Source organism: Haliaeetus leucocephalus, unplaced genomic scaffold (genome assembly GCF_000737465.1).
Source record: "Haliaeetus leucocephalus isolate CR32 unplaced genomic scaffold, Haliaeetus_leucocephalus-4.0 Scaffold536, whole genome shotgun sequence".
Classification (NCBI taxonomy): Eukaryota; Metazoa; Chordata; class Aves; order Accipitriformes; family Accipitridae; genus Haliaeetus; species Haliaeetus leucocephalus.
In genome coordinates, this window is record NW_010972972.1 from 6957824 (window position 1) to 6983560 (window position 25737).

Sequence of the window (25737 nt, forward strand, 5' to 3'; positions counted from 1 at the left end):
GAAATCAGGCTGCTGTGCCCAGCATAGCAGCAGTGCTGGTGCCCCCCCCCAGCCGCCCTGGCAAGCCTGGCCTAGAAACCCGGCTGCTCAGCCGCAGAGGGAACGGCCGGAGCATCCTTCCCTGGGTCTTCTGGATGTAGCGGCACCGTTTGCATCTGGCAACGCTGCCTGCGGGCTGGGCAGAGGTCTGGCAGCTGCCTGTGCCGGGGGCTGCCCGCTCTGCTCCCACCATGCCCACTGCTGGAGGGGGGCACGGGGCTGTGTCACCGGCTGCCCCCAGCATCACCAAAGCCCTGCGGTCCCTGGGGAGCGGCATGTCCCTCCTGTCCCCCCATGCTCCCAAAAAGAGCACTGGCATCGGGACGGGTCCTTGACCACCCTGTGGTGCTGGTGGGGGGTCCCTCTGACCCAAGAAAATCCTAGTTTGCCTCCCGCCTCTGCCACTCACCACCAGCTGGCGTTGGCCATGACTTCTTGGCCAGCTTTGGTCATGCCAAGCCAAGAGCAGCCGCCCTCCCAAACCCCTCTTTCTCTATCCCTCCAAGGTGCTGAGTCCCTGACACCCATCACCGGCACTTGGCTCCGAGCCCCCACGGCACTGCTGGTGCCCCACGGGAGTCGGGAGAGGTGGATCCCCCCATCCCACGGGACCCCAGCACTCTGCCTGCGGGCGGCATTTCCCCAGGCACAACCCACCACTGCACGCCCTTCTTCCCTGCGCCTGCTCGACATTTATTTAGTTATTGAAATTTCCTTTATTTTTCCTATTAAGCCAGGAGTGGCGAGTGGGCGGCTGCTGGGGAGGGAGGAGGGGAGCGTGGGGAGTGGGGGGGGAGCATGGGGATGGATAAAAGGCTTCAAGCTGTGGGGCCCTTCCCCTTCCCCATCACTTTATGCTCTTAAAACCCTCCAAGGGGCTCTTATCCCCATTCTCCACCATTGAGAGCCCCTTCTCATGCTCTGGCTGGGCTGAAACAAGCAGAATTGCTGGAGGGGTGGGGGCCGGCTCGGGGAGCAGGGCTGTCGGTTACATTTTCAGCATGTTTCCCCAAATCCTTCCCCAGCTAGAGCCCATTTTATGGATGGGTAAACTGAGAGCAGAGGGAGGTGGTGATCCTCCATCCCTGGTCACCCTTCAGTAGCATCCTGAGCAGGGAGGTAGCTCCATGCTCTGATTAAAAAAAACAGGGATGGGGAAAAGGCGGGAGGGAAAGAAAGGGGAAAAAAAATGTGAGAGAGCCTGAAAAAAGCTGGTGACAGTTTAATGGGGCTGCTGATGAAATAATGACTGTTTTAAAGTCTGCTGGAGTGTGGCTGCGCCTCTATTAAATCTGGGAGCTGATAATCTGCTGAGTTCATTACCACGGTGGGGGGAAAAGCAGCCGCTCGGCAGGACGTGGTGCGGGATACACGTGGGGGACACAGCTGGCCTGGTACAGGGGGGCCCGTGGGGACAACTCATACGTGTGCCATGGGATGTCTGCGGCATTGCACCGGGCTGCTGGCATTGCCCGGCTCCCCCTTAGGGTACCCAAGATGAGGATGGGGCAGGCACCCCAGGAATGGCAGCATCCTGGGCAAGCATTTCCCAGGGCAGGCAGCACACGCCTGCCATGCTCTCGGGTGCAGCCCTCACATCCCCACCGCTCGCCCACCCGGGACCCGTGGGAGCTGGTTGGGGCTGTTTCAGGAGGGGCCGGGGCCACGGCACGGCCCTGGGGAGCAGGGGAGCATTGCTCAGAAAAGCAAACACTGGGTTAAAATAGACCCATAGCAGTGTATTTTATATACTCTGCACACTACGGGGCTGAGGGGTGCCCTGTGCCTCAGTTTCCCCCTCTGCAAAGGGATGAGCCCTCAGGGACTTGCCCTCCACCAGCTGAGGGCAGAGGAAAGCCGGGGGCTGGCTTCAAGCCCTCGAGCATCGTCCTTGGTGGCATGCAAGTTCCTGGTGTGTGCTCTGTGCCACCTCGGCAGTATCTCTTGCCTGGCAATTACCTAATCCGTGTGTTTGACACACAAAATCACTGACGCTCTTGGCACCGCCAGACCACAGGCAAGAGCAGGGATGCCACCGGTTCAGCCACGTGCCGAGGGCTCCCGCACCCCGGGAGGAGGCACCGGGTTCCAGCCGGCAGCTGCGGAGGGGCTAGAAATCACCCTCACGTGCTAAAACACTGCCGATGTCAGGAATTTATTAAGTTGTTTGTAAATGACTCCACAATTAATCACTTGTCTGTACAAGGTATCACATGGCGCTCGCCTCCGCAGCTCTATATATAGAGGGGAGGTGTAGGTAGGCTCCATCCATCCCGCTCTTGAGAGACAGGCTCTTGGCTGGGCTTCCTCCCATGACAGGGCCAAGGCTGAGCACACACCAGCTCGGTGCAGCTGTGGAGCTGCTGCCCCAAAGCGCCCTGGCCCCTTCATGCCTTCCCTGGGCTCGGGGACGTTAGGGCAGGGGGTCCCCAGCATCCCTGCTGCATCCCAGCAGCTCCTGCCTGCTCCCCTCAGGTGGTCCATCGGGAGCTCCTTGCCCATTCTTTCCCCAAGGATGGAGATGAAGGGAACCCCAAATCTCATGCTCGTGGGATCCAGGACACTATGGAAACCATAGGTATTGATGTTGGGGCATCAGCCCCAGGCCAAGCCATGGCTGCGGCTCGGAGCATCTTCTCTGTGCAACATGAGCCAGGCTGCAGCGCAGCCCCAGAGCATGAGCTGCCCTCGGGGGGACAAGGCCAGCCCCGAGGAGCTACGCTGGGGTCCGCTCCCCTTTCTGGGGGCTGCGCTGCTGCGTCTCCCACCGTGTGCAGCCCTCGAGGGCAGCGCCGACACCGAGGGCACGCCGCAGAAACCCGGCGTACGCGCGGACACCGAGCGCCTGGTCAGACACTAAATGCACGTGCAAACGCCCCACGCGTGCGCAGACTGCGTGTGTGTGTGTGCAAACTGGGAGTGCACAAGCACATGCAGACACCAAGCACGTTGCGGACGAGCATGTGTGTGGGCTGAGCGCACATGCAACACTGAGCGCCCGCTGCAGACATCGAGGGCATGTGCAAAAACGCAGGCACTGAGCGCATGTTACAGACAGTGGGCACGCTGCAGACACTGAGCATGTGTTGCATGCACTGAGCGCACGTTGTGTACACTGAGCACACATTACATACACAACAGCCATTAGCGGGAGCTCAGCTGGTTTGGGGGCCAAGAAGATCTTGCTTGGCTCCTAGAACAGGGCAGCGTGAGAGTGGCTGGCTGTCCTGGTGATGAAAAGATGAGAAGAAGGACAGATGGACAAGGGCACGACTGGAGGGACAGGTAGGCTGCTGATGGGTGGGTGGAGGGGTAGAGGGGTGGTGAGATGGATAGATGAATGGATGGATGAATGGATGAATGGGGGATGGATGGATGGATGAGTGTCTGGACAAAGCTGAGCACTAATGGCATTTCATGGCGCATCACTGGGCTTTGATGTCAGGCACCCGCTCCCCTGCAGGGCGCTCTGCCTGCAGAGCCTGGCGCACCAGCAGCCCCATGGGACCACCCGGCACAGCAGAAAGGGAGAGGGGTCACGGGGCCGGGGGTGGCAAAGGTTCTTCCCCCCTCCCCAACACCCGGGTCCTCACCCAGGCACGGCGACCAGGGGCCCGAGCCACACGCAGGCAAAGCCGAGGCGTGCGGGGGGGTGGTGTCGTGGGGCGGTGGGGATGCGGGTGCCTGCCCTCCATCTCCCATCTCGGCCGCTCCACCACCCCTTGCAGCGCCGCGGGTGACGCCGCCAGCACCACTGCCGCAAACCTGCAGCCCCGCCAGCGCCTGCAGGTGATTGACAGCCTTCTCCCACACATGACTCACCGCCCGGCCCCCCCGGGGGGGCTCATCGCATGGAGGGGACCGTGGGACACCCCCACCCAGGGCCACTGCAGGCAGCTCAGCGGGCAAGCGATGCTCCCAGCCCCCTGCATCCCTGCACCCCTGGGGACGTGGACCAGGCAGAGGGACAGCTACCTCCTGCCACCCAGGCTGAGCTCCAAGGACGCTCCCAGCAAGGACAGCTGCGAGGTGGAGCTCCAATAGTTTTCATGGCAAGGGCCAAGGTTGTGGACAGCAGCAGGCAGTGGTCATGCGTGGCATCAGCCACGTGCTGTGGGGCTGACACGGGTGTCGGGGAGGAATTCCTGGGGGTGCCGTGCTCCGAGGAGCCTGCTCTGCCTGCGCAGAGCGTAAATAGGCAGCTCCTTACCTCTGGCATTCAAATGCCCATGGTGCCTCATGCTGCAGGGCACCACTCCCTGAAACACACCTGCAGACGTGTCCTTGTGCATGCACATGCACACACATGCTTGCACACGCACCTTCCTGCATGCACATTCATCCTCCCCATGACAGCGGCTGTTATGGAGCAGCACCAAGTGGCTGTAGGTTTAACATGGGTTTGGCTGTGGGTTTAGGCTGGGCTTGGCCATGGGTTTAGGGCGGATTTGGCCCTGGGTGTAGCATGGGGTGGCCATGGCCACAGCAAGCACAGGGCTGTGGGATGCATTGCCGAGCAGGACCTGGCACACAGGCTGCACCCTGGGCTGTACCCAGCACCCTGCACCAGCCCCACGCAGCCCCTGGCGGGTGCCCCCAGCAGTCCCCAGGGCAGTGCCCATCTCACTGCCCCCCCCACCCAGCCACAGTGACCCACAGTAGCAGTCCAGCCCGGCCCTCCTGCCCCCCCACACCCGCTCCGCTGCTCCCCATCTCCCTGTGAAGGAACATGCCACCACTCCTGGGCATGTCCCCAGGGCCGCTCCGGTCCTTGCTGGCACCCAGGGAAGCAGAGCCGTCCTGCGAGCGGCAGATGCGATGCCACGGGAAGGTGGGTGCAGGCAGGGGAACTCCAAACGCTCACCCCCCCCAGCAGCCACCTTCCATCCCAGTGTGCCAACACCTCAGCACTGGCACAGCATCCCAGCGGCATGGGCAGGGCTCGGTGATCCCGGGGCTGGGCACGGCAGAGAACCGTCGAGACTGGGGTGCCACCACTCTGTCCCCAAAAGCGGCTTGGCAGCTCGCTGCCTGCTCTGTGGCATCACCCATGGGCTCACCAGCTCCCGCTGTCCCCCACCCCGTGTGGCCGGCAGAGACACGGACACCTCCACACCATTTCCCCGAGACCTTTAATATCATCGAGAGGTGGCAGCGGGAAGTGGGGGCAGCTCCTGCTGCCCCCCATCCTGTCCCCCCCGCTCAAGTAGAGGCTGGAGCTGGAGGGGGACAGAGGCCAGATACACCCCCTCCCCAATTTGGGGGGCTGCAGAGGGTCTTGACGCCCTGCCCAGCATGGAGGGGACCCCGGGGATGGGGCCCCCCCCCCCCCAGGAGTGATGGGAGCACCATGATGCTGGTACCCAGAGCCGGGCGTGCATCCCATGGGAAGGGCTGCTCCCGCCTGCCTTGTCATTTTAAAGATGAGAGACTTAAAAAATAGAGGGAGGAGGAGGAAAAGCAAGAGCCTCCGGCCGCAGCCTTCGTCCTGCGGCTGTGCCGGGGTGGCCGGCCGGGCTCTGCCTCTCTGCCTGGAGCTCGGAGCAGAAGCGGCAGCCGAAAGCAGCCGGGGCGTGGGGTGCGGGGTCGGATGGGCTGGCACTGCCCGGTCCCCGTGGGCTGCCTGGCTGTGGCTCCCGAGACCTGTTCCGCCGGCGGGTGGGTGGCCTCGCTGCCGTTTCCCCTCCTGGCTGCCCATGGGTCACCACGGGGGGAGGCGAGAGGGCCTTGGCGGAGGCTCCGGAGCCAGCGGGAACCCCGGCAGGTGCCGAGGTGCAGGGCTGGCACAGCTCCCCGAGGGCTGCCCCACTTGCGGACGAACCTGCAGCACAAGCGGAGAGCAAAGGGTCGGTGAAGGGGAGGGGGCTGCCATATCTGTCCCCCTCCCACCTTGCAGGGGGATATGCGTGGGTGGGGGGGCACAACCGTGCGTGCGTGCGTGCATGCATGTGCCCGGGTCCCCAAGCCAGGGTGGCAATGCGACAGCCAAAGCCATCGGCTCCCACCTCCCGCTGCCTCCCCTGCCTGCGTGCCGGGGCTGGGGCAGGGGCTGCAGGCAGGGAGGGATGCTCACCCAGCGTGTCAGGCTTCCAGCTCAGACGTTTCGCAGGAGCTGGGGACAGAGAGCAGACACGTTAATCCTCAGCCTCCTCCGTGTCTGGGCATCACCGGCAGCACCGTGCCCGGGGGGGGGAGGCAACAGGGGATGGGGGAGAAAACCCAGAGGAAGGGGAACCGTGATTCCCAGCACATCCTCCCAGCTGCGGTGCCAGCCACCCCATCCCACGCTGGGACCGCGGTGGGGAGGACGCCCACAGCACTGTCCCCTGGGAGCCCCGGGGTGCTGGTCCCTTGCCCTGGACCACGCCAGCCGCTGCTCCATGGCCTTGGGGTGCAGAGACCCCCCTGCCAGGGGCGGGGGTCTGAGCTCGGACCGGAGGAGCGGGCAGGGACGTCCGTGCCTCGCATGCTGGCACACGCACACCGCAAAGCACAGCCCACCGCAAAGCCCCGGAGGAGCTTCCCCGCTGCTGATCCCCCTCCTCGTTATAAACCTGAGCCTGGGTGGGGGTCCTGGGGCAGGGCTCCCCGGCAGACCTGATCCCAGGGGACAGGCACAAGGCAGGGGCCACCGGAGCGGTGACGGTGCTGCTCCCAGCCCTTGGGGCACCCTTGGACACCCATTGGGCAACGCACAACCAATGCTGGTGGTAGGATCTTCCCCCCCCGTCCCCGTCCCCGGCACAGCAGCATCCTCAGGTTTATAACAGCAACAAGGGCCCAAGGGATCGGCTCGGGCGCGGTGGGACCGGAGCAGCTCTGTCCCACCACCGGCCGGCCACACCAGTGGGCCCTGTGGCTGAGCAAGGCTCCGACACCCACGGCCAGCACCGGGGTGGCGGGGGGATGCCCAGTGTGCGACAGCCCCCGGGGAGGACGGCTGTTGCACAGACAGACAGAAGGACAACAGGAGGGGGGGACTGATTTTGTGATCGGGGTGGCATTTCAGAGAAACCCACCCCTGTTATAGGAAAAATCAGGAGCCTGGCAGCATCCCCTCTTCTTGCATCACACGGTTTGGGACACCCCTGCACCCAGGAGACCACCCACAGGCCCCGATGCCGGACAGAGCACCCCAAGGATCAGTCACTCCCCCCCAAACTCTCTCTGGGGTGACCAGAGGCTGATACTGGTACATAAGGAATGGGAGCAGGGACACCACTCTCCCCTCCCCAAGTTTGAGGACCAGGACCCCCCAGTGTGTGATGCAGGGGAGATGCAGCCCCCACGCAGAGGGACAACCCCCCCCCCAGCACCCCCGTCTCACTCACGGTTAGCGGGTCAGTAGCAAAAGCAGCCACACTGTTCCTCATCTCACTCTCATTGCCCCGCAGTGGGATGAGGGAGATGTTACCCAACCTGGAGTCCTGCTGCGACCGCGACGCCCGCACCTTGGAGGTCTCCGAGGGCCACAGGGCCCCGCCGTTCTGGGGACAGAGGGGACAGGGGGTGAAGGAGGGCTGGAGACTGACTTTTTGGTCCTCAGCCACCCGGGGATCTCTCCTCCGCCCTGGGTTGCCGGTATTTAGGGATGCTTGGATACCCCGAAGGGTTTCTGCTAGCCAAGCATCCCTCCGAGCCCAGCTCTTGGAGGACGGCGTGCAGTCCTGTGCCCACTGCCTGCCTGCGGGCAGCCTGCCCGATCCCTACCTGCACGTGGAGGAAGGTGGCAAACCACTCCCGGAGATCGGCCTGGGTGTCACAGCACAGGTACCTGCGGGGACACGGCGTCAGCGGCCAGCGGGGACGGCGGGGAGGGACACACGGCTGCTCCGGGTTCTGTTGGGGATGGAGCCGGCGCCCCAGCCGCTGCTTTGCATGGGGTCTTGCAGATCTCAGGGGACCAAAGTGGACAAGGGTGACAGCCACGGACACCGGTGGTACCCTGAGCAGGTCCACGGGCGCCCAGACAGGCTCTGCCCACAGAAATCCCCATCTACACCCTCTGCGGTGAAGGTATGCCGGCTCCGGAGAGCAGCTGCCCCGGCAGCGTGTCCGTCAGTCCTGGGGGATTAGTTTAGTGTTACTGTGTCCACCCCTTCCCTTACCATTGTTGCTTCTCGTGCTTCTCGTTCTCGTAGAAGACCGTAAAGCCCCAGCTGGAAGGGGAGAAGTGAAACCATGAAGGCGAACGCCACCCTCGGCTCCACCACTCCAGGTACCAAAGTACCCCAGCAAAGCCCCCGTCCCTGCAAACCCCCCCAATCCTACAACCACCTGCACCCCTACAACCACCCACGTCCCTGCATGCCACCCTCCTCCTTGCAAGCCACCTGTACCTCTGCGAGCCACCTGCATCCTTGCAAGCTGCCTCCAGCCCTGCAAGCCCCCGCAGCCCTCCACTGCTGGGTGCCCAGGACAGGTTCCCATCGGATTTATCAGCTCGACGCAATGCTGCGCAGCGATTCAGGGCCAGTAAAGCAGCGGGCAATGGCCCTGAGTCCTTCCCAGTTTGCACCAGTTTGCAGTCCAGCAGGACAGGCACAGGTGCAGCTATCTGAGCCAGTCCTTTTGCTGATGATATTTCTTTCGTGGTCATGCTCTGTCACCTTTCAGCTCCCGCCTGGCCTCAGCTATGCCCAAATGTCCCTGCAATGCCTGGCCAGGGCACCAGCCATTGCGCAGTGCTGGGGGGAGCCCCCCCTGGCCCCAGCCCTGACCCAAAGCCCCAGCTGCTGCTAGCCCACCCCAAGACCTGCAGCAATGCTGCCTGGCACTGTGGCACACACCCAAACCCCTGGGGGTCAGGGTCACGGCCTTGCACGCTCACGTGCATACACACATGTACACATGTATGTACACACAGGTTTCCTGCCCCCACAGTGCAGAGTGGCCCTGGAGCATGGGGATTGGAAGCCTCCCAGCAAGCCTGCGTGGCTCGTCACATGTGCTCACATGCACACACAGACATGCGCTTGCACTCATGTGCACACGCATGCACATGCTCACATGTATGCATGTGCATGCACACACTCACATGCACACACCCATAGACCCGCACACATGCGTGTGTGTACTCAGATGCACACAGATGCCGCCATGCATGCACACACACAACTTGCTGACGTGCATACACACACACACATGCCCATGCACTCATATGCACACACATGCACACTGACATGCATGCACACACACATGTACGCAGCTCGCTGACATGCACGCACCCATATGCACACACTCACATGCACTCACGCAGGCTGCAGAAGCGTCCTCCGAGGCTGCTCTGACATCTGGTGGCAAAAGGCACGGCCAGCAGGAGATGTGTCCCAGCAGCCAAAACTGTCCCTGTCCCCATCCCTGTCCCTATCCTGATCCCCATCCCCATCCATCCCCACGCTCATCCCTGTCCCCATCCTCATCCCTGTCCCCAGCCCAGCAGGGCACCACGTTGCTGCTCACCACGTTGGGGGCCGAAGTTTCTTCTTCATGCCCAGGTAGACCTTCAGGTTCCTGACGGGCCACTCCTTCTCCGGCTTGTGGCTCTGGGGGAGAAGAGCGACCCAGCACCGGGTTGGGGGCTGCCGGACCCTTCGCCACCCGTCCCCCCCCACTCTAGCCCACACCGTGCCGGGATGGGGTTTGTCCCCCCAGCAGGCAGGGAGGAGAAGCTGTAGGGATGCGGTGACGGGGAAGGGGAAGGGGCTCAGCCCAGGTCTGGGCTTGATGAGGGCAGAGCGGGTGCCCATCGCCCACGGCAGAGGCCACGGGTAGAAAGGAGGGGACACAGGAGGGCTCTCCCTGCGGCGGGGTCCCTCAGAGATGGTGCCAGTTGCCTTCGGAGCTGGGACCAGCACTGGCACGCTGTGATGGGGTCTCGAGAGCCTGGCACTAGATGTCCCCTGTGGGGACGCCCACATCATGTCCCTCCTCAGCATCACAGCCACGGCAGCAGTAGCCGCAGCCCCGCTCTGCTGGCAGCTCTCTGCCCCGACCACATCCCCAAATGTCCCACCACCGGCACGCCATGGTGGGTGGGCACCTCTCTGCGGTGGGTGAAGATGGGTGCCCTGACTCCCTTGTCCCACTTAGGCTGTGCTGGGCTCCCCCCTGCATCGGAGCATCCCTTTTGGGGTGCTGGCTGTGAGCTGCACCCTTCCTCACCAAACAGCCTCCCAAGGGGAGGGATGGGGGGAAAACGGGATGTCCCGGCAAAGCCAGGGCACCACCGGTGCCAGCAAGCTCCTTCCCCGTCGTCTGTGCCATGGCAGCCAGCCGGTGCAGACATCACCCTTTGCTGGCAGACGTTTTGAAGGGCCAAAGCCCCGCAGCTCCCTCCCCTCTTGCCTGGGACCTCCCCGATGCTGGCTGCACCTCGCCATGCCACACAAGCCATGCCCTGGCAGCGGCCGACATGACGGGGACCCCCCCACCCTGTACAGCTGCCCACCTGCGTTCGCGTGCAAGCGGCATGACTTACAAGAGCCCAATCCAATGCCCATGGGATGGGGGAGCCAGCTCAGCCCGTCCCCTCTGTACAGCATCGGCCCCTTCCCCTTCCCCATCCCCATCTCCAGTTGCCTGGAGCAAAGGGCAGCGGTACCCCCAAATCGGAGGAGCCCGGATTACAGGGGTGCAAGCTGATGCACCCCCAATGCCGGGGGCTAACGTGGAGGGGTAGCAGCACGGGGGCAGCTCCAGCACAGGCAGCATCCCATTGCCTCGGGCTGCTGCATCCACGAGCGCGCGGTGATCGGCACACGCGTGCTGCGGGATTGGATTTGGGATTGACCCCAGGCAGCCTTGTAAGGGCAGAGGGCGCGGGAGCCCCTACGCGCCTCGGCTGAGCCCCCCAGGCTCCTCTACTCACGTTCTCCAAGAGGGGGGTCCGCTGCTTCAGGCTCTGTTCAACAGATGACGGGGGTTAAAGCAGATGCAGAGGACGAGCCGCAGTGGGAGGAGAGGGGACAACCTCCCTGCAGACCCTATGCTGCCTACGGGCAGGGGACGGGGGATGGAGGCAGCGATGTGCAGTGGGTGTCACACCAGGGAGCCAGGGCAGGGGAACCAGGGACAGAAGAGTGGGGAGCAGATGGCATCCCAGCTGTGCTGGCACGCCAGCATTCCCCTCCTGAGCCCTTGCATTGACTCAGAGCCAGCTCCGGACCTGCTCCAGGAAAGCTCTGGGTCCGGGAGAGCAACAGCACTTCTGGGATCAGCCCTATCGCTGCCTGCAACGCCCGTGGGATTCCAGCCCCATCGCTGCCTGCAATGGGTGGGCGATTCCAGCCCACATGGGTCCCACATCCTCAGGGACTCCCGGCACCGGGTCACAAGACGGCACAGCTGGGAAGGAAAGCGAAGGCAGGGGAAGGGAAGGGAAGGGAAGGGCAGGCAGGGGAAGGGAAGGGAAGGGCAGGCAGGGGAAGGGAGCGTCGCCTCGCAGGCAGCCAGCAGGCAGGGCTCACCCGCACTTCCTTGTAGAGGCGCAGGCAGGTGTGGTTGAGGATGAAGTAGCGGTCGTGGAAGCCGGTGCTCAGGCCGAGCCCCAGCAGGTTCCTCTCCTCCCGAAACTTCATCATGCCGTGCTTGCAGTCGCCCACTCTGCTGGCTGGGGGCACACGCCTGAGCGGCTCCGGCCCCCCAGGGGGGGTCAGGCCCCCCAGGAAGGGCGCGGGGTGCAGCTAGACCTGGTCCCGCAGGGCAATAGCAAGGGCAACAGCAAGGGCAACTCCCCCCTTCGCCCCCAGCACCGCAGCCCACCGGCCGCTGCCTGCTCCCAGCCCAGGCAGGGCAGGCAGGACCATCTCCTCCAGTGCACTGTGCATGGCATCCAGCCCCGACCCCATACTGGGGGGCTCCCAGCCACACACTAAGGGGGCTGGTGCCCGCTCTGCTTGCGCGGCCAGGTAGGATGCAGCCTTGGGATGGTTGATGCCATGGAGATTCTCCACAGGGTTACAGCCGGCAGGACAGGGAGCTGTCCCCATCCCCATCCCTGTCGCCATCCCTGTCCCCGTCCTAATCCCCATCCCCATCCCATCCCCATCCCCGTCCCTATCCCTGGCCCCGTCCCTATCCCTGTTCTCCCTGCCCGGGCCCTGGCCCCCCCAGCTCCTCACCGAGGTAGATGAGCATGTTCTCCATGGACATCTGCTTCTTCACCACCAGGTAGCTCTCTGTTCCCAGGCAGTGCAAAATGGGCAGAACTTTTTCCGAGTAGTGCAAGGGCCGTTCTGTCGGGCAGGGAGACAGGCAGGGGTCAGGCAGCATCCCCAGGGGCTGGCACCCACCAAGGCGGGGGTCACACATGTGTCCCGAGGGTCTGCCAAGGTCCTGCCTGTCTCTGGGCAGACCTCCCATGCAGCACCATCGCCTTTTAATTGGATTCATTTCACGGTGCTGCTGCTTACTAATTGTCCCCTGGGGAGGTGACTTTTGGCCCATGGTACGTGAGCAGCGGGGGACCTGCGGGGACTGGAAGGTGGCTAAGGAACAATTGCCAACAGATATTGCAATTGCAACACATGTATGTTTTGAAAACGTAGGCTGCTGTAGGCAGTATGTAATCTACACACGTGCATGCAAAAGTATGCACAGAGGTATTTCAAACATGCACATTTCCATGCAAGCAAAGGGCGAGTCAAGGATTTCATAGAAGTTCATAGGTGAATATTCAATTTTAGGCTAATCGGCTAATCATTGCCCCTGCACAGCCTGAGGATCCTTTTTATTTTTAAGGGCTGGATGTTGCTTGGCTGAACATGGTGCTTCCCTGAGCAGAGGGGAGAGAGCTTGATGGCTTGGGGTTGGCAAGGACCAAAATGTCTCAGCAGAGGCTTTCAGTGATGCTGGGATCAGCACCCTGCCTGTCTCCCTGCCAGGCACGGTCCCCAGGCACGCTTAGCCCATGAGAGTCGGTGGCAGGAGCTCGAGGCACCAGCTGGCAGGACCAGGGGCTCATCCTGCTCACACCAAGCTCTCACTTGCTGCTGCCTACAGGCACCCCAGGGCTGCCCCCTTGGGTAGCCGGAGAGCCCAGACACCCCCATTAAACTTCAAAAGCATTTGAACCCCTAAGAATGCAGACAGATGCTCTGCGGGTCCTAGCCCAAACCACGCGTCCATCTGCAGTGCTCGGCCACCTGCAACCTGGATGTGGCAAGCAAAGCTGCGGCACTGCAGCCGTCCTCTCCTGAGCGCCTGGAGCCTGTATCAGCATTGCTCCATGGTGCAGTCTCCATGGGAGCCTTCTCGACCCCATCCCCATCCATCTCCATCTCCATCTCCATCCCCATCCCCATCCCCATCCCCATCCCCATCCCCACCACCCTCATGCCCCTGCACCAACCTGCCTCCTCCCTCTCGTTCACTTCGAAGCAGCTCCAATAGTCCTTCTCCTTCATGACGATTTTCCTCCGGTCTAGGATCTCAAAGGTGAGCTCCTCAGCTGTCATTGTGGCTGGGATCTGGGAGGGAGGGAAGGGACAGGTCTCCATCAGCCAGTGCCCAGGGCTGTGCCACCCTTGTGCTAGCTCAAAGCATCTCCCCATGCCACCACAGACATTTGGGCATGCAACAGGGGGTCCCTGTCCCCTCTGTGAGCTCCCCAGGGCTCACCTTGACGTGCTGCTCTGCCTCCGTCTTCTTCTCCTCCAGGTAGACAGTGCAGATGAAGTCCCCGGCTTGCTGGAGGGCAATGGCAAAGCACTTCAACCTGCAGCTTCCCACATGTGGGCTAGATCCCCCCACCCAGCACAGACACTCCCTGCCTGGGGCATCTCCAGGAGATGCTGGAGCAGGCACTGAGGTCCTCATGCAAAGAGGGTGCCCCAGGAAGGTCCTCATGTCCAGGACCCACCTGTGTCCCACTGGATGCTGCCTCCCGCATCTTCATGATGGCCATGATCTCGTCCTGCTGCTTCTTCATCTCTTGGTCGTTGACCTGCCAAAGAAGAGGAGCCCAGGGAGCCATCAGGGCTGACCAGACCACCCTTAAGTTCCACTGCAGAAGCAGACGTGGATCCCCAGGGGAATCTTCTTCCCTGCCCAGCGGTGCTGGCACCTCCATGCTCAGGTGTCTCCAGGGTTTGCAGGGACATGGACCCCCCTCCCCTTGTCTCCAAAGCAAGATGTCTGCAGACAGCTTCCTCCTCTTTCCACCTCCCCATCCCCTGGGAATGTCCACATGTCAGCCTGATCCAGAGCAGCACCAGAGGTGGGGTGAACCTACGTTAAAGATCTTCACATAATGGCTGATGAGGTCTTCCACCACGCGTCCTGCCTTGTAGTCCTTCCCGTCTGTCTGGAAGAGCGTGGGCCCGAAAACGATGGCCAGGTTGTGCGTGTTCATCTGGTTCTCCCCAGAGAAGCGCTGAACCCTACAGGGAACTCCATTAAGATTCCTCTCCCAGGCCCCCCCCTTCAGCCTTGCCAAGGGGAATGCCCCCCACACCAGGATGTGATGCTTGGCTTTGGGCACAGCTTGACCCCAAATCCCCCTCCCTTCCTTGCTTGGGATGTGAGCCAAGGGATGAGGGCTCTCCTCCGCCCCACAGCCTCCCCACGACCCCGCAGCGGACGGGGCAATGCCCCACGGGGGCTTGGGGAGCCTGGGCTCCACCGTCCCGCGGACCTGCCGCCCACGCCATACCGAAAGAGGTGGTTGATGAGCGCCTTCAACGTGGCCCGGTTCACTGTGGGGAGGGTGCCCAGGAGCCTCCGGTACTCGCTGATCTTTGCCTCCTCGTCCTCCAGCGCTGCGAGAGGAGCACGAGGGAGGAGATGAGCGTGGAGGGGCATGAAGTTGAGATTAAGACCCACAGCCCCACCATCCCCTCTCTAGACCCCACCTGGGACCCTTCTGCCCCACTCTGGGGCCGGAGCATCCCAGCTCCATGGGGCCCAGAGCATCCCAGCTCCATGGGGCCCAGAGCATCCCAGCTCCATGGGGCCCAGAGCATCCCAGCTCCATGGGGCCCAGAGCATCCCAGCTCTGCGAGGCTGGAACATCCCAGCTCCATGGGGCCCAGAGCATCCCAGCTCCATGGGGCCCAGAGCATCCCAGCTCTGCGAGGCTGGAACATCCCAGCTCCATGGAGCTGGACCATCCCAGCTGCACAGCAGCGTGGCTCATGGCTGTTTAGCTGCTGGGTGCATCCAACACTGGTATTTAGGGGCCGGATCCAGAAGTGAAGGGCGGAGGGGTCTGGCTCTCTGCCCTGTCTCAGCCCCAGCCATGCCGGAGCACGGGGCTGCATGGGGTCAGGGAGGATGCACTCCACTCCCCACCCACTGCTTGAGCCCCCAGAACATGTGGGGCCCAGATGTGTTCCCCCCACCACATAGCCCAGATGAGAGGACAAATGGGGCTGCAAGCAGATCCGGGGAGCCCGACCCCCTCCTCCCACCATCACCCAGCAGCCCCCCCAGGGCTCACCCGTTGCCCGCAGCCAGTCCTGGCCCCATCGCCCGGTGAAGAGCCCATCCCCGAGGTCACGGAAGAAGCGTTTGAGGGTGTTGGCGACGTCGTCCACCTGGTGCTCGCCCTCCTTCAGGCGGACGCTGCGGGCGTCCCGGCGCAGCATCTCCAGCAGGCTGGTGGTCTTCGAGTTCTGCCCGCTCTTGCGGTAGATGCCCTCGGATGTCAGCCCTGCGGCAGAGCCGGTGGGGATGAGCCGGTACCGCGGCACTTCCCACCCCGCAGGTGTTGCTGCGACCGCCGAGGAGCTGCGGGCTGGAGCCAAATTCCTGCTCCAGCCGGAGCCCTCCCACAGAGCTGGCGCGGATGCTCAGGGAGGGAAACACATGTCGCAAGCGTGTCGGGTCTCAGCCTGCCATACCACACCGATGAGGTGACCCAAATGATGCGCTCTGGTCCCCGCCAGCATCCGGCAATAAGCGATGGCACGTACCGCACTGGGTGATGTAGTCGATGCAGCGGTCCACCAGCAGCGGGACATCCGACTCCGTCAGCTGCTGCTCCGACAAGGTGTCCCCCGCGCTGCCCGCAGCCTTCTGGATGGCGTGGACCCAGCCCAGGAAATCCAGCTTCCTCTCCCCCTGAATGTACAGCGTCCTGCCGGCAAGCCCAGCCTCAGTGGGGGGGGGCCAGCTGCCCCCCCCAAAACCCACTGCATGGCCAGGACCCCTGGGAAGGCTGGCCCTGGGGGCCTGGGGATGGTCCCGACTCTCTTTTGGGGGTCCCCAGTCACCGTGGGGAGAGCCAAGGCACCCCAGGATGAGGGGGGGTGCTCGGGCAGGGTGTGATAATTTGCTGGAGGGGTCTAACCCGCCCCCCCCCGCCTTGGTTCTTACCTCCGCCTCTCCACCAGCACCAGCACCTCATTGTCTCCCTGGATGGCTGGAAGGGAAGGCAGAGAGCCCATCACCTGCGGGAACGTGGGGTCCCCGGCCCCCCCAGCCCCACACACCATGGGGGGCAGTGCCAACGGGTCCAGCTCCAGCCCAAATGGGACAAGCAGTGACTTTCCAGGGATGAGGAAGAGGATGGAAAGGAGGAAGAGTGGCTGCATCCCACTCAGCGGAGGGACCCCACGCTCCATCAGAGCAGCATCCACCAGCCTCCCACCAAAAGCTGGGGTGCAACCCAGCTGCTCGGGGCAGAATTTGGGGGATACCCCCCATCCCCAAGGTCCCTCCCAGCCTGGGGGGGGCCCCGTAGCGGGGCAGGGGCACGCACAGAGCTCCTGCAGCTTGCGCAGCTGGAGAGGCTCCTGCCGCTCGCTGTCCTCGAAGCAGACGTGGAGCGTGGAGCCAGCCAGGGCGAACCAGCCCTCCTTGGCTCGTTCCAGGTTGAGGCCACCCTTGTAGTGCAGCCGGCCGATCCGCTCGAAGTCGAGAGCCAGCAGCTCCTCGGCGCGGGGATGGACGAAGGACTGAGCCGGGGGAGAAGAGGGACCCATCAGTGCCGCGGGACCCGGCTCCCTCCGGCACCCCTGGCCACCCCCAGCCCACCGCATCCTACCTTGGCGATGGACTTGATCCATTCCCGAGCGGAATCGGGGCTCTCCAGCCCAAAGAGGTAGAGCCTCTCTGACTCGATGTAGATCTCAAACGTGCTCTCAATCCTGCGGGAGGGAGGGAAAGGGGAGCCTGGCCGTCCGCAGGCGTTGGGATGGAGCTGGTTGGGTACCAGGGGCATCCCATCCCGGGGGTGAGAGTATCCTGTGGCATGTCTGCCGCCGGCTCTGCCACCGGCTGATCCAGTTTGGGATCCCCCCTCCCACACCTCTGGGTCCTCCAGCATCCCTGTGCTGCCGTGCACGCTCCGATGGGGAGCACAGGAGCTGCAAAGGGATCGCAAAGGGATTGCAGAGGGTCCACAAAGGAGCTGCAGAGGGATTGCAAAGGGATCGCAAAGGGATTGCAGAGGGTCCACAAAGGAGCTGCAGAGGGATTGCAAAGGGCTTGCAGAGGGCTTGCAGAGGGGCTGCAAAGGAATTACAAAGGGTTGCAAAAGGGTTACAAAGGGGTTTACACAGATTCCTTGCAAAGACAGCTGGGTCAGGCATGCCACAAGTGCTGGAGGGGCCAGCGGTGAGCTTGGGGACAGCAGCCCCCCATGCCACCACCTGTGAGCGGCCATGCCCAGCCCTGCAGGAGCGGAGGGGATGTTGGGGTGCTATAGGGCTGCATGTAGGGGTACAGCCTTACCCATGGGCGTTCGGTGGGTTGTTCACCAGGCACACGATCTCCTCCACCTTGATCTCACCATTGGGCATGGCATTGCGGTCGTTCTCGTAGTAGCTGAGGACGCCGTCCTGCAGCGTGCACCACCGCCGGCTGAACTCTGCGCGGCACAGGATGGTGCTGGGCAGCCCCGCACGCTCCGGCCAGCCCAAGATCGCCCACCAGCCCAGCCTGGGTGGCCCTGCAGCACCCACTGGGTGCCCACTCACTGTGACCCCCCACTCCAACCAGGGTGGCCAGGTGATGCTGCACCTCCCTGCTGCCTTTGCAGTGCCCTGGGGAGCAGGGGATGGTGCAATCCCCCCAGCAGCACCCCTTTTGGGGCTGGTTCTGAGCCCCCCACCCCCCTGCACCCCTATTTCCCTGCCCCATGGGCCCCCACGTACCTTCCTGGCCTTTCCGCTCACTGACGGGTTTGGCCATGGAGGGGGTCTTGTAGAGGAAGCCATTGTGGGTGACGGAGGGCAGGGGCACCGAGTAGGGCTTCTCCTCACTGCCCCCCACCTCCAGGCGCGGCGTCTCTGCAAATGGGGTGACAGCCTGTCATGGGGGGCTGGGGGGTGCACCCCCCCTTTAGAAGCCCCCCAAGACTGCTGCTGGTGGGGACCCAGCAGGATGCAGCAGGACCCCACTGGGTCAGGGATGGGGTAACAGTGGTCCATGTCATTCCCTGGGTGCTTTGCTGATGTGACGTGAAGGAGCCAGCTGGACAGGGTGACAGTGGTGACACCGGCCACATTGCCCCCTGCCAGCCCCCCAAAACAGCTGGGTGTGTCCGCCGCTCAGCACAAGAAGCAGGAGCCCAAAAGCATCCCACAGGCTGCACTGCCAGCCCCCACCATGCCACAGCTGGAGTGCAAGGAGCAGCTCCGGCCCCCAAATCTGGGGCTGCCTCGGGGTCAGTGGGGTCTGGCTTATCCGCCGGGAGGGCATCCTGCATCCTGCATCCCACATCCCGCATCCCCCCCTGCAGACTAGCCCCAAGCACTGAGCTGTGACGGGATGAGGAAGTTCTGGGAAGGTGGGGACTGGACTCCCCCTCTGCCGAGGTCTCTCCCGGGCTGTCCCAGGTCCCCGCTGCTCTGCGGGAGGAGAAGGGCAGAGCAACCGCAGTCCTGCAGCTGAAATAACAGCCCAGGGCTCTGCCACAGCCACCCTGTGTGACTATGGGCATGTCCCCCCTGCCTCAGTTTCCCCAGCTTGCCTGCCAGTGAGAGGCACCCCCCTATTTCCTCCGGGGACCAGGCAGAAACGGGGTGCAGGGACACCCCTAAAGCACCCCCAGGGTGGACCACGGGGCTGCCCAGAGCTCTAGAGACAGGGAAACCCGGGAGGATGCAGAGCCCTGCTCCACCAGCCCAGCCCGGCTCCACACATGGCGCTGGGCTCATCGAGCCCAGCAATCCCAGGACTCTGGAGATGGCTGCCAGAGCCGGCCCCGGCAGGATGAGCTCAGGGATTTGGTTTTCTCCAGCTCACCGGGGCAGCCGGGAGGCCTCGCTGCCCTCCCAGACCCCTTTTGTGCTGACATGTCTGGAACAGCAGGGCCAGCCCCAACCCTGGGCAAACTCCAGCTTCCGCGGGACGGACTTGGCCACGGAGGCAGCGAGGGAGGTGACGGCTACGGCAGGCGCTGGCCGGCCCCGGCACACCTCCATTCCAGCTGCCCGAGCTTTCCAGGGCCGGAGGCTCACTCCGTGTTAGAGCCTGGATCAGTCCCGTGGGAGCCGTCAGCCCACCCGGAGCAGGGCTCGGTGGCGTGGGCACATTAACTGCACGGGAGGGGGGGGTTTAGGGGGATGCTCTGCAAAACGGTCAGATCCCCCTTGGTCCTTTTGGGGATGCTGAAGGTGGGGGCTGCCCGGCTGGTAGGGGTACATCCCCCCGAGGCTGCAGCGTGCCGGGACGGTGCGGCAGAGCTGGCCCAGTCCCTCCCAGTGCCCAGAGCACCAGCCTGCATCCCCACTGGGACTCTGGACCTGCGTCCCTGGCTGGGATAGAGCCTTCCTCCCTGGCCCCCACCCAGCCCTGACCCAAGGGCACGGGGTCTTCCCAAAGCCCCTCTCCTGGGGTGCACAGAGCCCAGCAGCGCCAGGCAGCCGGAGAACCCCATGCCAGGAATCTGCTGGGCAGGACACAGAGACGAGTCCGGCTCAAAACATCCCTGTGTCCCCAGGGACACCCCAGCAGCTCTCTCCCCCGGCTCCAGGAATGCCAGCGGTGGGTTTAAGCCCATGGGGGTTTCAAGGGGTCAGCCCTTACCGGAGTTTTTGTTGTGGAGCAGGAACTCCATCTGCAGCCTCTGCCCGCTCTTCTCGGCCAGGGCCAGGGGCGTCGGGCACTGGGGGTCTCCGGTGGCACAGGTCACCGCCGCCCCGCAGAAGAGCAGAGCCTGCGTCTCCGCCAGGTCACTGGTGGTGACGGCCACGCACAGAGCCTGCGGCAAAGCCGGGAGGGTGGCGGGTGAGGCCGAAGGCTCCCGAGGAGAAGGAGGAGACCCTTGGCGAGGAGCCACACCGGCAAAAGGAGCCGGGTGGGAGCTCGGCGAGCAACCGGACCCCCGCCGCCTCCCGGCCGCCTCGGCAGGACAAAGAGGCTGGAACTGGGAGAAAAAGTTTGGAGCGTGCGGCGACTCCCTCCCTTAAGGAGCCGGGGTGAAGTCATAACGGCAACGGGGCGGGACAGGCTAGCCGGAGTAGAAAAACAAACAAGCCCACATGCGAATTCCCGCGGCCACCCGGGCCCCCGGCGCGCCCCCGGCTCTTGTGCAAACACGGCAGCGCCGAAGGCAGCCGGCGGAGCCATGGCGGAGCACGGAGACGAAGGGCCGGCGGCCGGAGCGCCGGGATGGCGTTCCCTGTGCCGGTCGTGCGAAGCGGCATGAAGCCCCAGTCTGGCACTCTGCCCACGGCTGGGACTGGGTGCCCTGGGCAGGGCTTTGGGGGGGTGCTGGCCAGGCACCTCTGCCCCCGCCGCCGTGGGGTGCTCTGGGGAGCAGGAGGGGCTTCGAGCTGCTGCAACCAGGGCATCCCCCCAGCACCAGCCCTCCCTGAACCCCACTCCAGCCCAATGCTGGACCCCAACGCTGTTCCCAAGCCAGGGAGAGATGAACCGTGGGGATGTCTGGCTGCGGAAGGGGGGATCCCACCTCGGACCGGGCTCTCCAGCCTGGAAATGAAGCTGGTTGTGCCCCATCCCAGAGACGTTCACCCTGTCCCCGCAGCCAGCTCGTCCCTCCTGGAGACCCCAGGCTTTGGCTGGGGGTGCACGGTGGGGACATAGGGTGTGCAGTGAGGGCTGGGGTGATACAGGCAGGGGTACAGGCAGGGAGGGAGGGTGGAAAACCACCCAGCCCCATGTACGGGGCCAAGCAGCCTGCTCAGGCAGAGACCTTGCTCCCCAGAACAGCCTCGGGACCCCAGCTCAGCACCACTTAGCACCCAGGCAGGACCCCCGAGACGGTGCCCGGCCCGGGGGGCCACTGACCCTGTCGAGTTCCTCCTGGTTGCCGAAGAGCGGGTGGTAGCGGCGGTACTTGCCCTCCCGGTATTTGGCAATGAGGAAGCGCCTCCTCTCCTGGCTGCTGCTGGCGGGAGTGATGGCCTCACTGGGGGGCACATTGGCAGCCCAGAACTGGTTGGCCACGGCATTGCCGATCTGGTGGAAGAGCTGCGGGGACAAGGAGAGGCCGATGGGACGGTGCTGCCGGGGTATGGAGCGTGGCTGGGCGTGGGAGGGGGGGCTTTGTGGGGCTTCTCCGGGGGTCTTTGCTGGGGCAGGGACGGGGGGATGAGCACGGCAGTAGACATTCACAGCCCAAAGTTGCTGCATTACTGCTGCCCGGGAGAGCAGCGGGGTGCAGGCAGAACATAAAGGGGATGACGGGTGGTTCACAGGGACCACGGGTGGGCAGGGTGCAGGAGCACGCACCCACTGCAGGCACGCAGGGCTGCTCCCTGCGCAGCCCCGTGTTCCGGCAACAGCGGCGGCTCAGTCCCGGCGTCTGGCAGCCCCCACCACCTCTGACCCCCCTTCCTGCCCCGGAAAATCTCATCTGGAAAGCAGCACCCAGCTGTGGGCGAGGAGGGGGCGATGCTCAGCATCCATTGGGGTGGATTTAAAGGGCTTTCTGCGGCCCCTCACCATCCTGCTGCCCGACACCGAGCAATGCTCAGCCCACCATTAAGAGGTTTAGCCCTGTCTCAAGGACCCCCACGTTGCTCCAGCAAGCCCATGGGGTGCTCTGCCAGCACCCCTGAGCTTTTTGGGGTGGCACGGGTGCAAGCAGGGCCGGGGGCTAGGGAGGGGCTGGAGCAGGCAGGGGGCCAGGGGATGCTGGCAGCAGCTCCCCGCCATTCCGGCGGGGTTCAGGGCAGCCTTCCCAGAGAGGGGAGGGGAAAGGGAGCAGCCGCAGGCAGCAGCTGGAAGCGTTTGGGGGCTCGGGGAGCAGGCGATGCCGGAGGCGGGGGCTGTGCGGGTGGGACGCCAGGCAGGAATGCAGGATCCAACCGGGACGGCTGGGAAGAACGGGGCCAGCCAAGGTCTGCCGGCTGGAAATGGCTGCCGGGTTGGGTCTGGTAACAAATCCCGGCTCCCCCCCTCCCCAGCCCGCCCCGGCGCTGGCTGCGCCGACGCATTCCTCCGCGCCGGCGGCCGCACCGCTTCGGGGGGCTGCTCTACTGCTTGGCCCCAAACCCTGGCCCCAGGGCTCTGCAGCCATCTCCCCACAGACAGACAGACGTCGTCTGTCTGCAGCACGGACACACAAGTGCCGCTTGTCCTCGCCAGCATGCCCGGGTGGGTGCTGGCCGGCCGCAGGCGGTGGGGATGGGGATGGAGGGCTGCTGGGGGTCCCCTCCTCAACCAAGCCACACCACCGTGTCACCCTCAAGGGGCTTGGATCAGGCCGGAAAAACCCTGCCGTGCTCCTGCAGTCCCTGGCCCGTAGCCAGTGGGTCTATTATGGGGACGGGGATGGTGTGTCTCCCCCCAGTAAGGTCTTTTGGGGTTGGTCTGTACCAATACCTCGATCAGCTCCTCCGTCCACACCTTCCTGTCCATCTTCAGGCTCCGGACTTTGGTGATGCTGGGGCCCAAGCCCCGGTGTTCCCCTGCCAGTGAGATGAGCCATTAGGGACCCGTTTTGGGGTGGGAGAGGCCGAGCCGCCGGGGTCCCCCAAGCCTCGCTGCCCTGCATCCCTACCCAGGGCAGGGGATGCCCGGCCCCTTCTCTCCCCTGCCGGGATGCAGGTACCTGCACATCTCTTGCAGATGACGACGCAGAGGTTGATGGAGGCCCAGTCGGGCTTGGGCGAGCCGCAGTCGGCGCAGAAGCGGTTGGACTCCACCGCCCAGATCCTCTCCGCCACCTCCGAGTTGGAGAGAGCCTCGGCGATGGACTGCTGCATGGCTTCCACCCACTCCTCCTTCTCCTGGTCCGAGTCGGCAGAGAAGCTGCCGGCGGGGACAGGGATGAGGGACGGCATGGCCACGGGGAGGGGCAGCACCGCCGGCACCCCCTCCCCTCCCTCGTCTCACCTGAAGATCCTGTACGGCGTTGTGAGATCGAAGCCCCGGCGGTCCACCTCCTTGACGTTCCCCACGTTCATCTCGATGTAGGTGATGCCGATCCCCAGCCGATAGTCCTGGTGGGCAAAGGCGGGGTGGGGTGAGGGAAGGTGGGGCGGGGGGGTTACGGATGATGCACTGCCTGCAGGAGCTGGTGCTGGCACTGCCACCCGCACGCCGCACCGGTGCTGGTGGCTGCGGGTCCCCGTGTCCCTTGCCAGCCCAGCTCCCAGCCCCGGGGGTGCACGGGGAGCCACAGGCTCTGGAGCAGCTGCAGTGGGTGCGATGGTCATGGGGGACCCCGAGGCTCAGAGCTGGCAGGGAGGGGGACTGCAGCCTGGGGGTCACCAGCCTGCGGGGTCTGAGCCATCCCCATTTGGGGGTGGCAGCTCCGGGGTGTCCCAGCTCACTGCCGCTCTGCTCAGGCTGTGGATGCGAAGGGAAGGGGTCCCCCTCGAAATGGCATCGGGGTCCCCCGTGGTGCCACAGCCCCCAGGCGCCAGCCACCCACCTCCGCATTCTTGTAGAGGAAAACTTTGTCCCCGGCCACCGCCACGAACAGCTTGTGCTTAAACCCTCGCAGCTCCAGGAAGCCGCTCTTGTCAGCCAGGTTGGCGGCACCGCTGGTGGTCGGGGACATCAGTGTCCTCTCCAGAGCTTTGCTCTTCCGCTCCTCCGCGATCTGCTGCAGGGTCCGTATCCACTCGTTACGGTCCGCTGCGGGGCCGGAGGGGAGACGGGTCAGGATCAGCCTGGGGCCAGGAGCCTCCGGGACTCATCCCTTGGGTCAGGGGAGGGGGAGCAGCTGGGGCCACCCAGGAGCAGGGACCCCCCCCCCAGACCTGTCGCTCACCGTCACTCTCAGCCCGAAACACGAAGTTGCGGTTGTTGGTGATGACCTCGAATTTCTGGTCCCCGATGCTGGTGACGCGGGAGATGGAGGAGACGGGGATGAACCGCTTGGAGTAGGCATCCTGGGGCAGGGCAGGGGAGGGGAGACACACAGCTCACCACCGCGGCCTCAGGGAGATGGGATGGGTACCACCCCGGGCTCACAATGCTGACAGCGTCCGTGTCCGGGAGGCTCCGAGCATCCCACATCCCACCCCGGTGCTGGCATCACCCCAGCACCCATCTGTTGCTGCTCCCCGGAATGCTGCCCTTCGGCACGGCCACATCTCACGGCCGGGATGCCCGGAGGGATGTGGTCCCTCTGCGGCAGCTCCTCCGCCACCTTCTCACCGTGAGCCCCCAAATCCTCTCTCCCTACTCGCCTTTTCGCTGTCAAAATAGCGGAGGTAGTCAGCGTCAAGCTTCACCCAGCGCTTCTGGTAGATGTAGGACCTGGGAAGGGACCAGAGGGACCCGTTGGAGGGGATGGGGTGACCCAGCTGCACCCTCCACGTTGGGACAGGCACCCGAGGCCAGTGCTGCTCCCGAGGGGACTGGGGTGCAGGAAGGGTGCTGTGAGCCCCCTGGGGCTGGAGCAGCCCCCCTCCCCGCTCGCCCCTTGCCAGCCCCAGCCCCATGGCACGGGCTGTGCCATGCCAGGCAGCCCCGGCAGCTCCGGGCTGCACCGTGCGCCCTTGAACTCGGGGCGACTCCGCTCGTGTGTTCACGCCCCAGTTGCCAAAAGCCTGGGGCCACCTCGCCATCGATCCTGCGCCGTGTCCCCAGCCCTGGTGTCACTGATGGGGACAGCGATGGGGACTTCGTGCTTTCCTCCGGGCACCAGTTAAAACATGGAGCTGGGAAAGGGGGCTGCCCCTAAAAGCCCCCCCAAATCCCTATTCACAATTACTGCTCAGGACCTACAAGCTGGTGAGGGTTCAATCCAGGGGACACATGCCAGGCAGGGCTGGTGGCACTCTTGCATGGCAGAGGGATGGGGACGAATGGGAGAGGGGGGACCCCAAGGCTGGGGCAGAGCCCACCAGGGACCCCTTCGCCCTCCCCAGCCCAGCACGCAGACCGGCCACACAGCACGGGGCAAGGCATTAAACCCTGCAGCCCATCCACCCCGGCATCAGGGCTGCAGGAAACGCCAAGCCACTTCCCACCGCCAGCCCCCGCTCCGACAAGCCCTGCGATGCAGCCCCCCACCAATGCTGCACCCCCAGGGCCCCCCCGCCGCTGTGCCAGCCCCAGCGGCTGTTGCTTAAGGGTTTGTTTGCTCGGGAAGGATTTCGCCATCGCTGCACGTGATCCCGGCGCTCAGCCTTTACGTAACCAGCAACAGCAACCAGGATTAAAAGCACTCGGCTATCCCGCTCCCCGTCAGGAGTTCGTCCCTGTCCCATGGGGTGCAGAGACCCCCAACCCTGCTCTGCCCTCCAGCTGCTTTTAGCTCCTGAGGGGTTGGGGTTTCTGGGTTTTCTTCCATTGCCTTCCCCAGGCTTCGGCTCCCCTCCAAGCAGC

General features: G+C 64.2%; 1 protein-coding gene across 1 annotated transcript in view; it reads right to left on the reverse strand.

Annotated features, from left to right (window-relative positions):
- Nucleotides 1-5836: 5836 nt before the first annotated feature.
- ARAP1 (ArfGAP with RhoGAP domain, ankyrin repeat and PH domain 1) overlaps nucleotides 5837-25737 on the reverse strand; it is a 32528-nt gene continuing 12627 nt past the window's right edge. Inside the window, exons 6-33 of the mRNA XM_010576671.1 lie at nucleotides 24594-24663; nucleotides 24173-24293; nucleotides 23831-24036; nucleotides 23290-23396; nucleotides 23006-23205; nucleotides 22777-22862; nucleotides 21238-21420; nucleotides 20014-20188; nucleotides 18138-18272; nucleotides 17716-17851; nucleotides 17027-17129; nucleotides 16742-16937; nucleotides 16357-16402; nucleotides 15954-16117; nucleotides 15479-15691; nucleotides 14693-14798; nucleotides 14273-14420; nucleotides 13901-13984; nucleotides 13660-13728; nucleotides 13391-13508; nucleotides 12162-12275; nucleotides 11508-11650; nucleotides 9502-9584; nucleotides 8148-8198; nucleotides 7750-7813; nucleotides 7371-7526; nucleotides 6113-6151; nucleotides 5837-5860 (exon numbers count right to left, since the gene is read on the reverse strand). Coding sequence (XP_010574973.1) covers nucleotides 6134-6151; nucleotides 7371-7526; nucleotides 7750-7813; nucleotides 8148-8198; nucleotides 9502-9584; nucleotides 11508-11650; nucleotides 12162-12275; nucleotides 13391-13508; nucleotides 13660-13728; nucleotides 13901-13984; nucleotides 14273-14420; nucleotides 14693-14798; nucleotides 15479-15691; nucleotides 15954-16117; nucleotides 16357-16402; nucleotides 16742-16937; nucleotides 17027-17129; nucleotides 17716-17851; nucleotides 18138-18272; nucleotides 20014-20188; nucleotides 21238-21420; nucleotides 22777-22862; nucleotides 23006-23205; nucleotides 23290-23396; nucleotides 23831-24036; nucleotides 24173-24293; nucleotides 24594-24663 — 3295 coding nt within the window. The 3' untranslated portion in view covers nucleotides 5837-5860; nucleotides 6113-6133. The remainder of the gene's footprint in view (nucleotides 5861-6112; nucleotides 6152-7370; nucleotides 7527-7749; nucleotides 7814-8147; nucleotides 8199-9501; nucleotides 9585-11507; nucleotides 11651-12161; nucleotides 12276-13390; nucleotides 13509-13659; nucleotides 13729-13900; nucleotides 13985-14272; nucleotides 14421-14692; nucleotides 14799-15478; nucleotides 15692-15953; nucleotides 16118-16356; nucleotides 16403-16741; nucleotides 16938-17026; nucleotides 17130-17715; nucleotides 17852-18137; nucleotides 18273-20013; nucleotides 20189-21237; nucleotides 21421-22776; nucleotides 22863-23005; nucleotides 23206-23289; nucleotides 23397-23830; nucleotides 24037-24172; nucleotides 24294-24593; nucleotides 24664-25737) is intronic.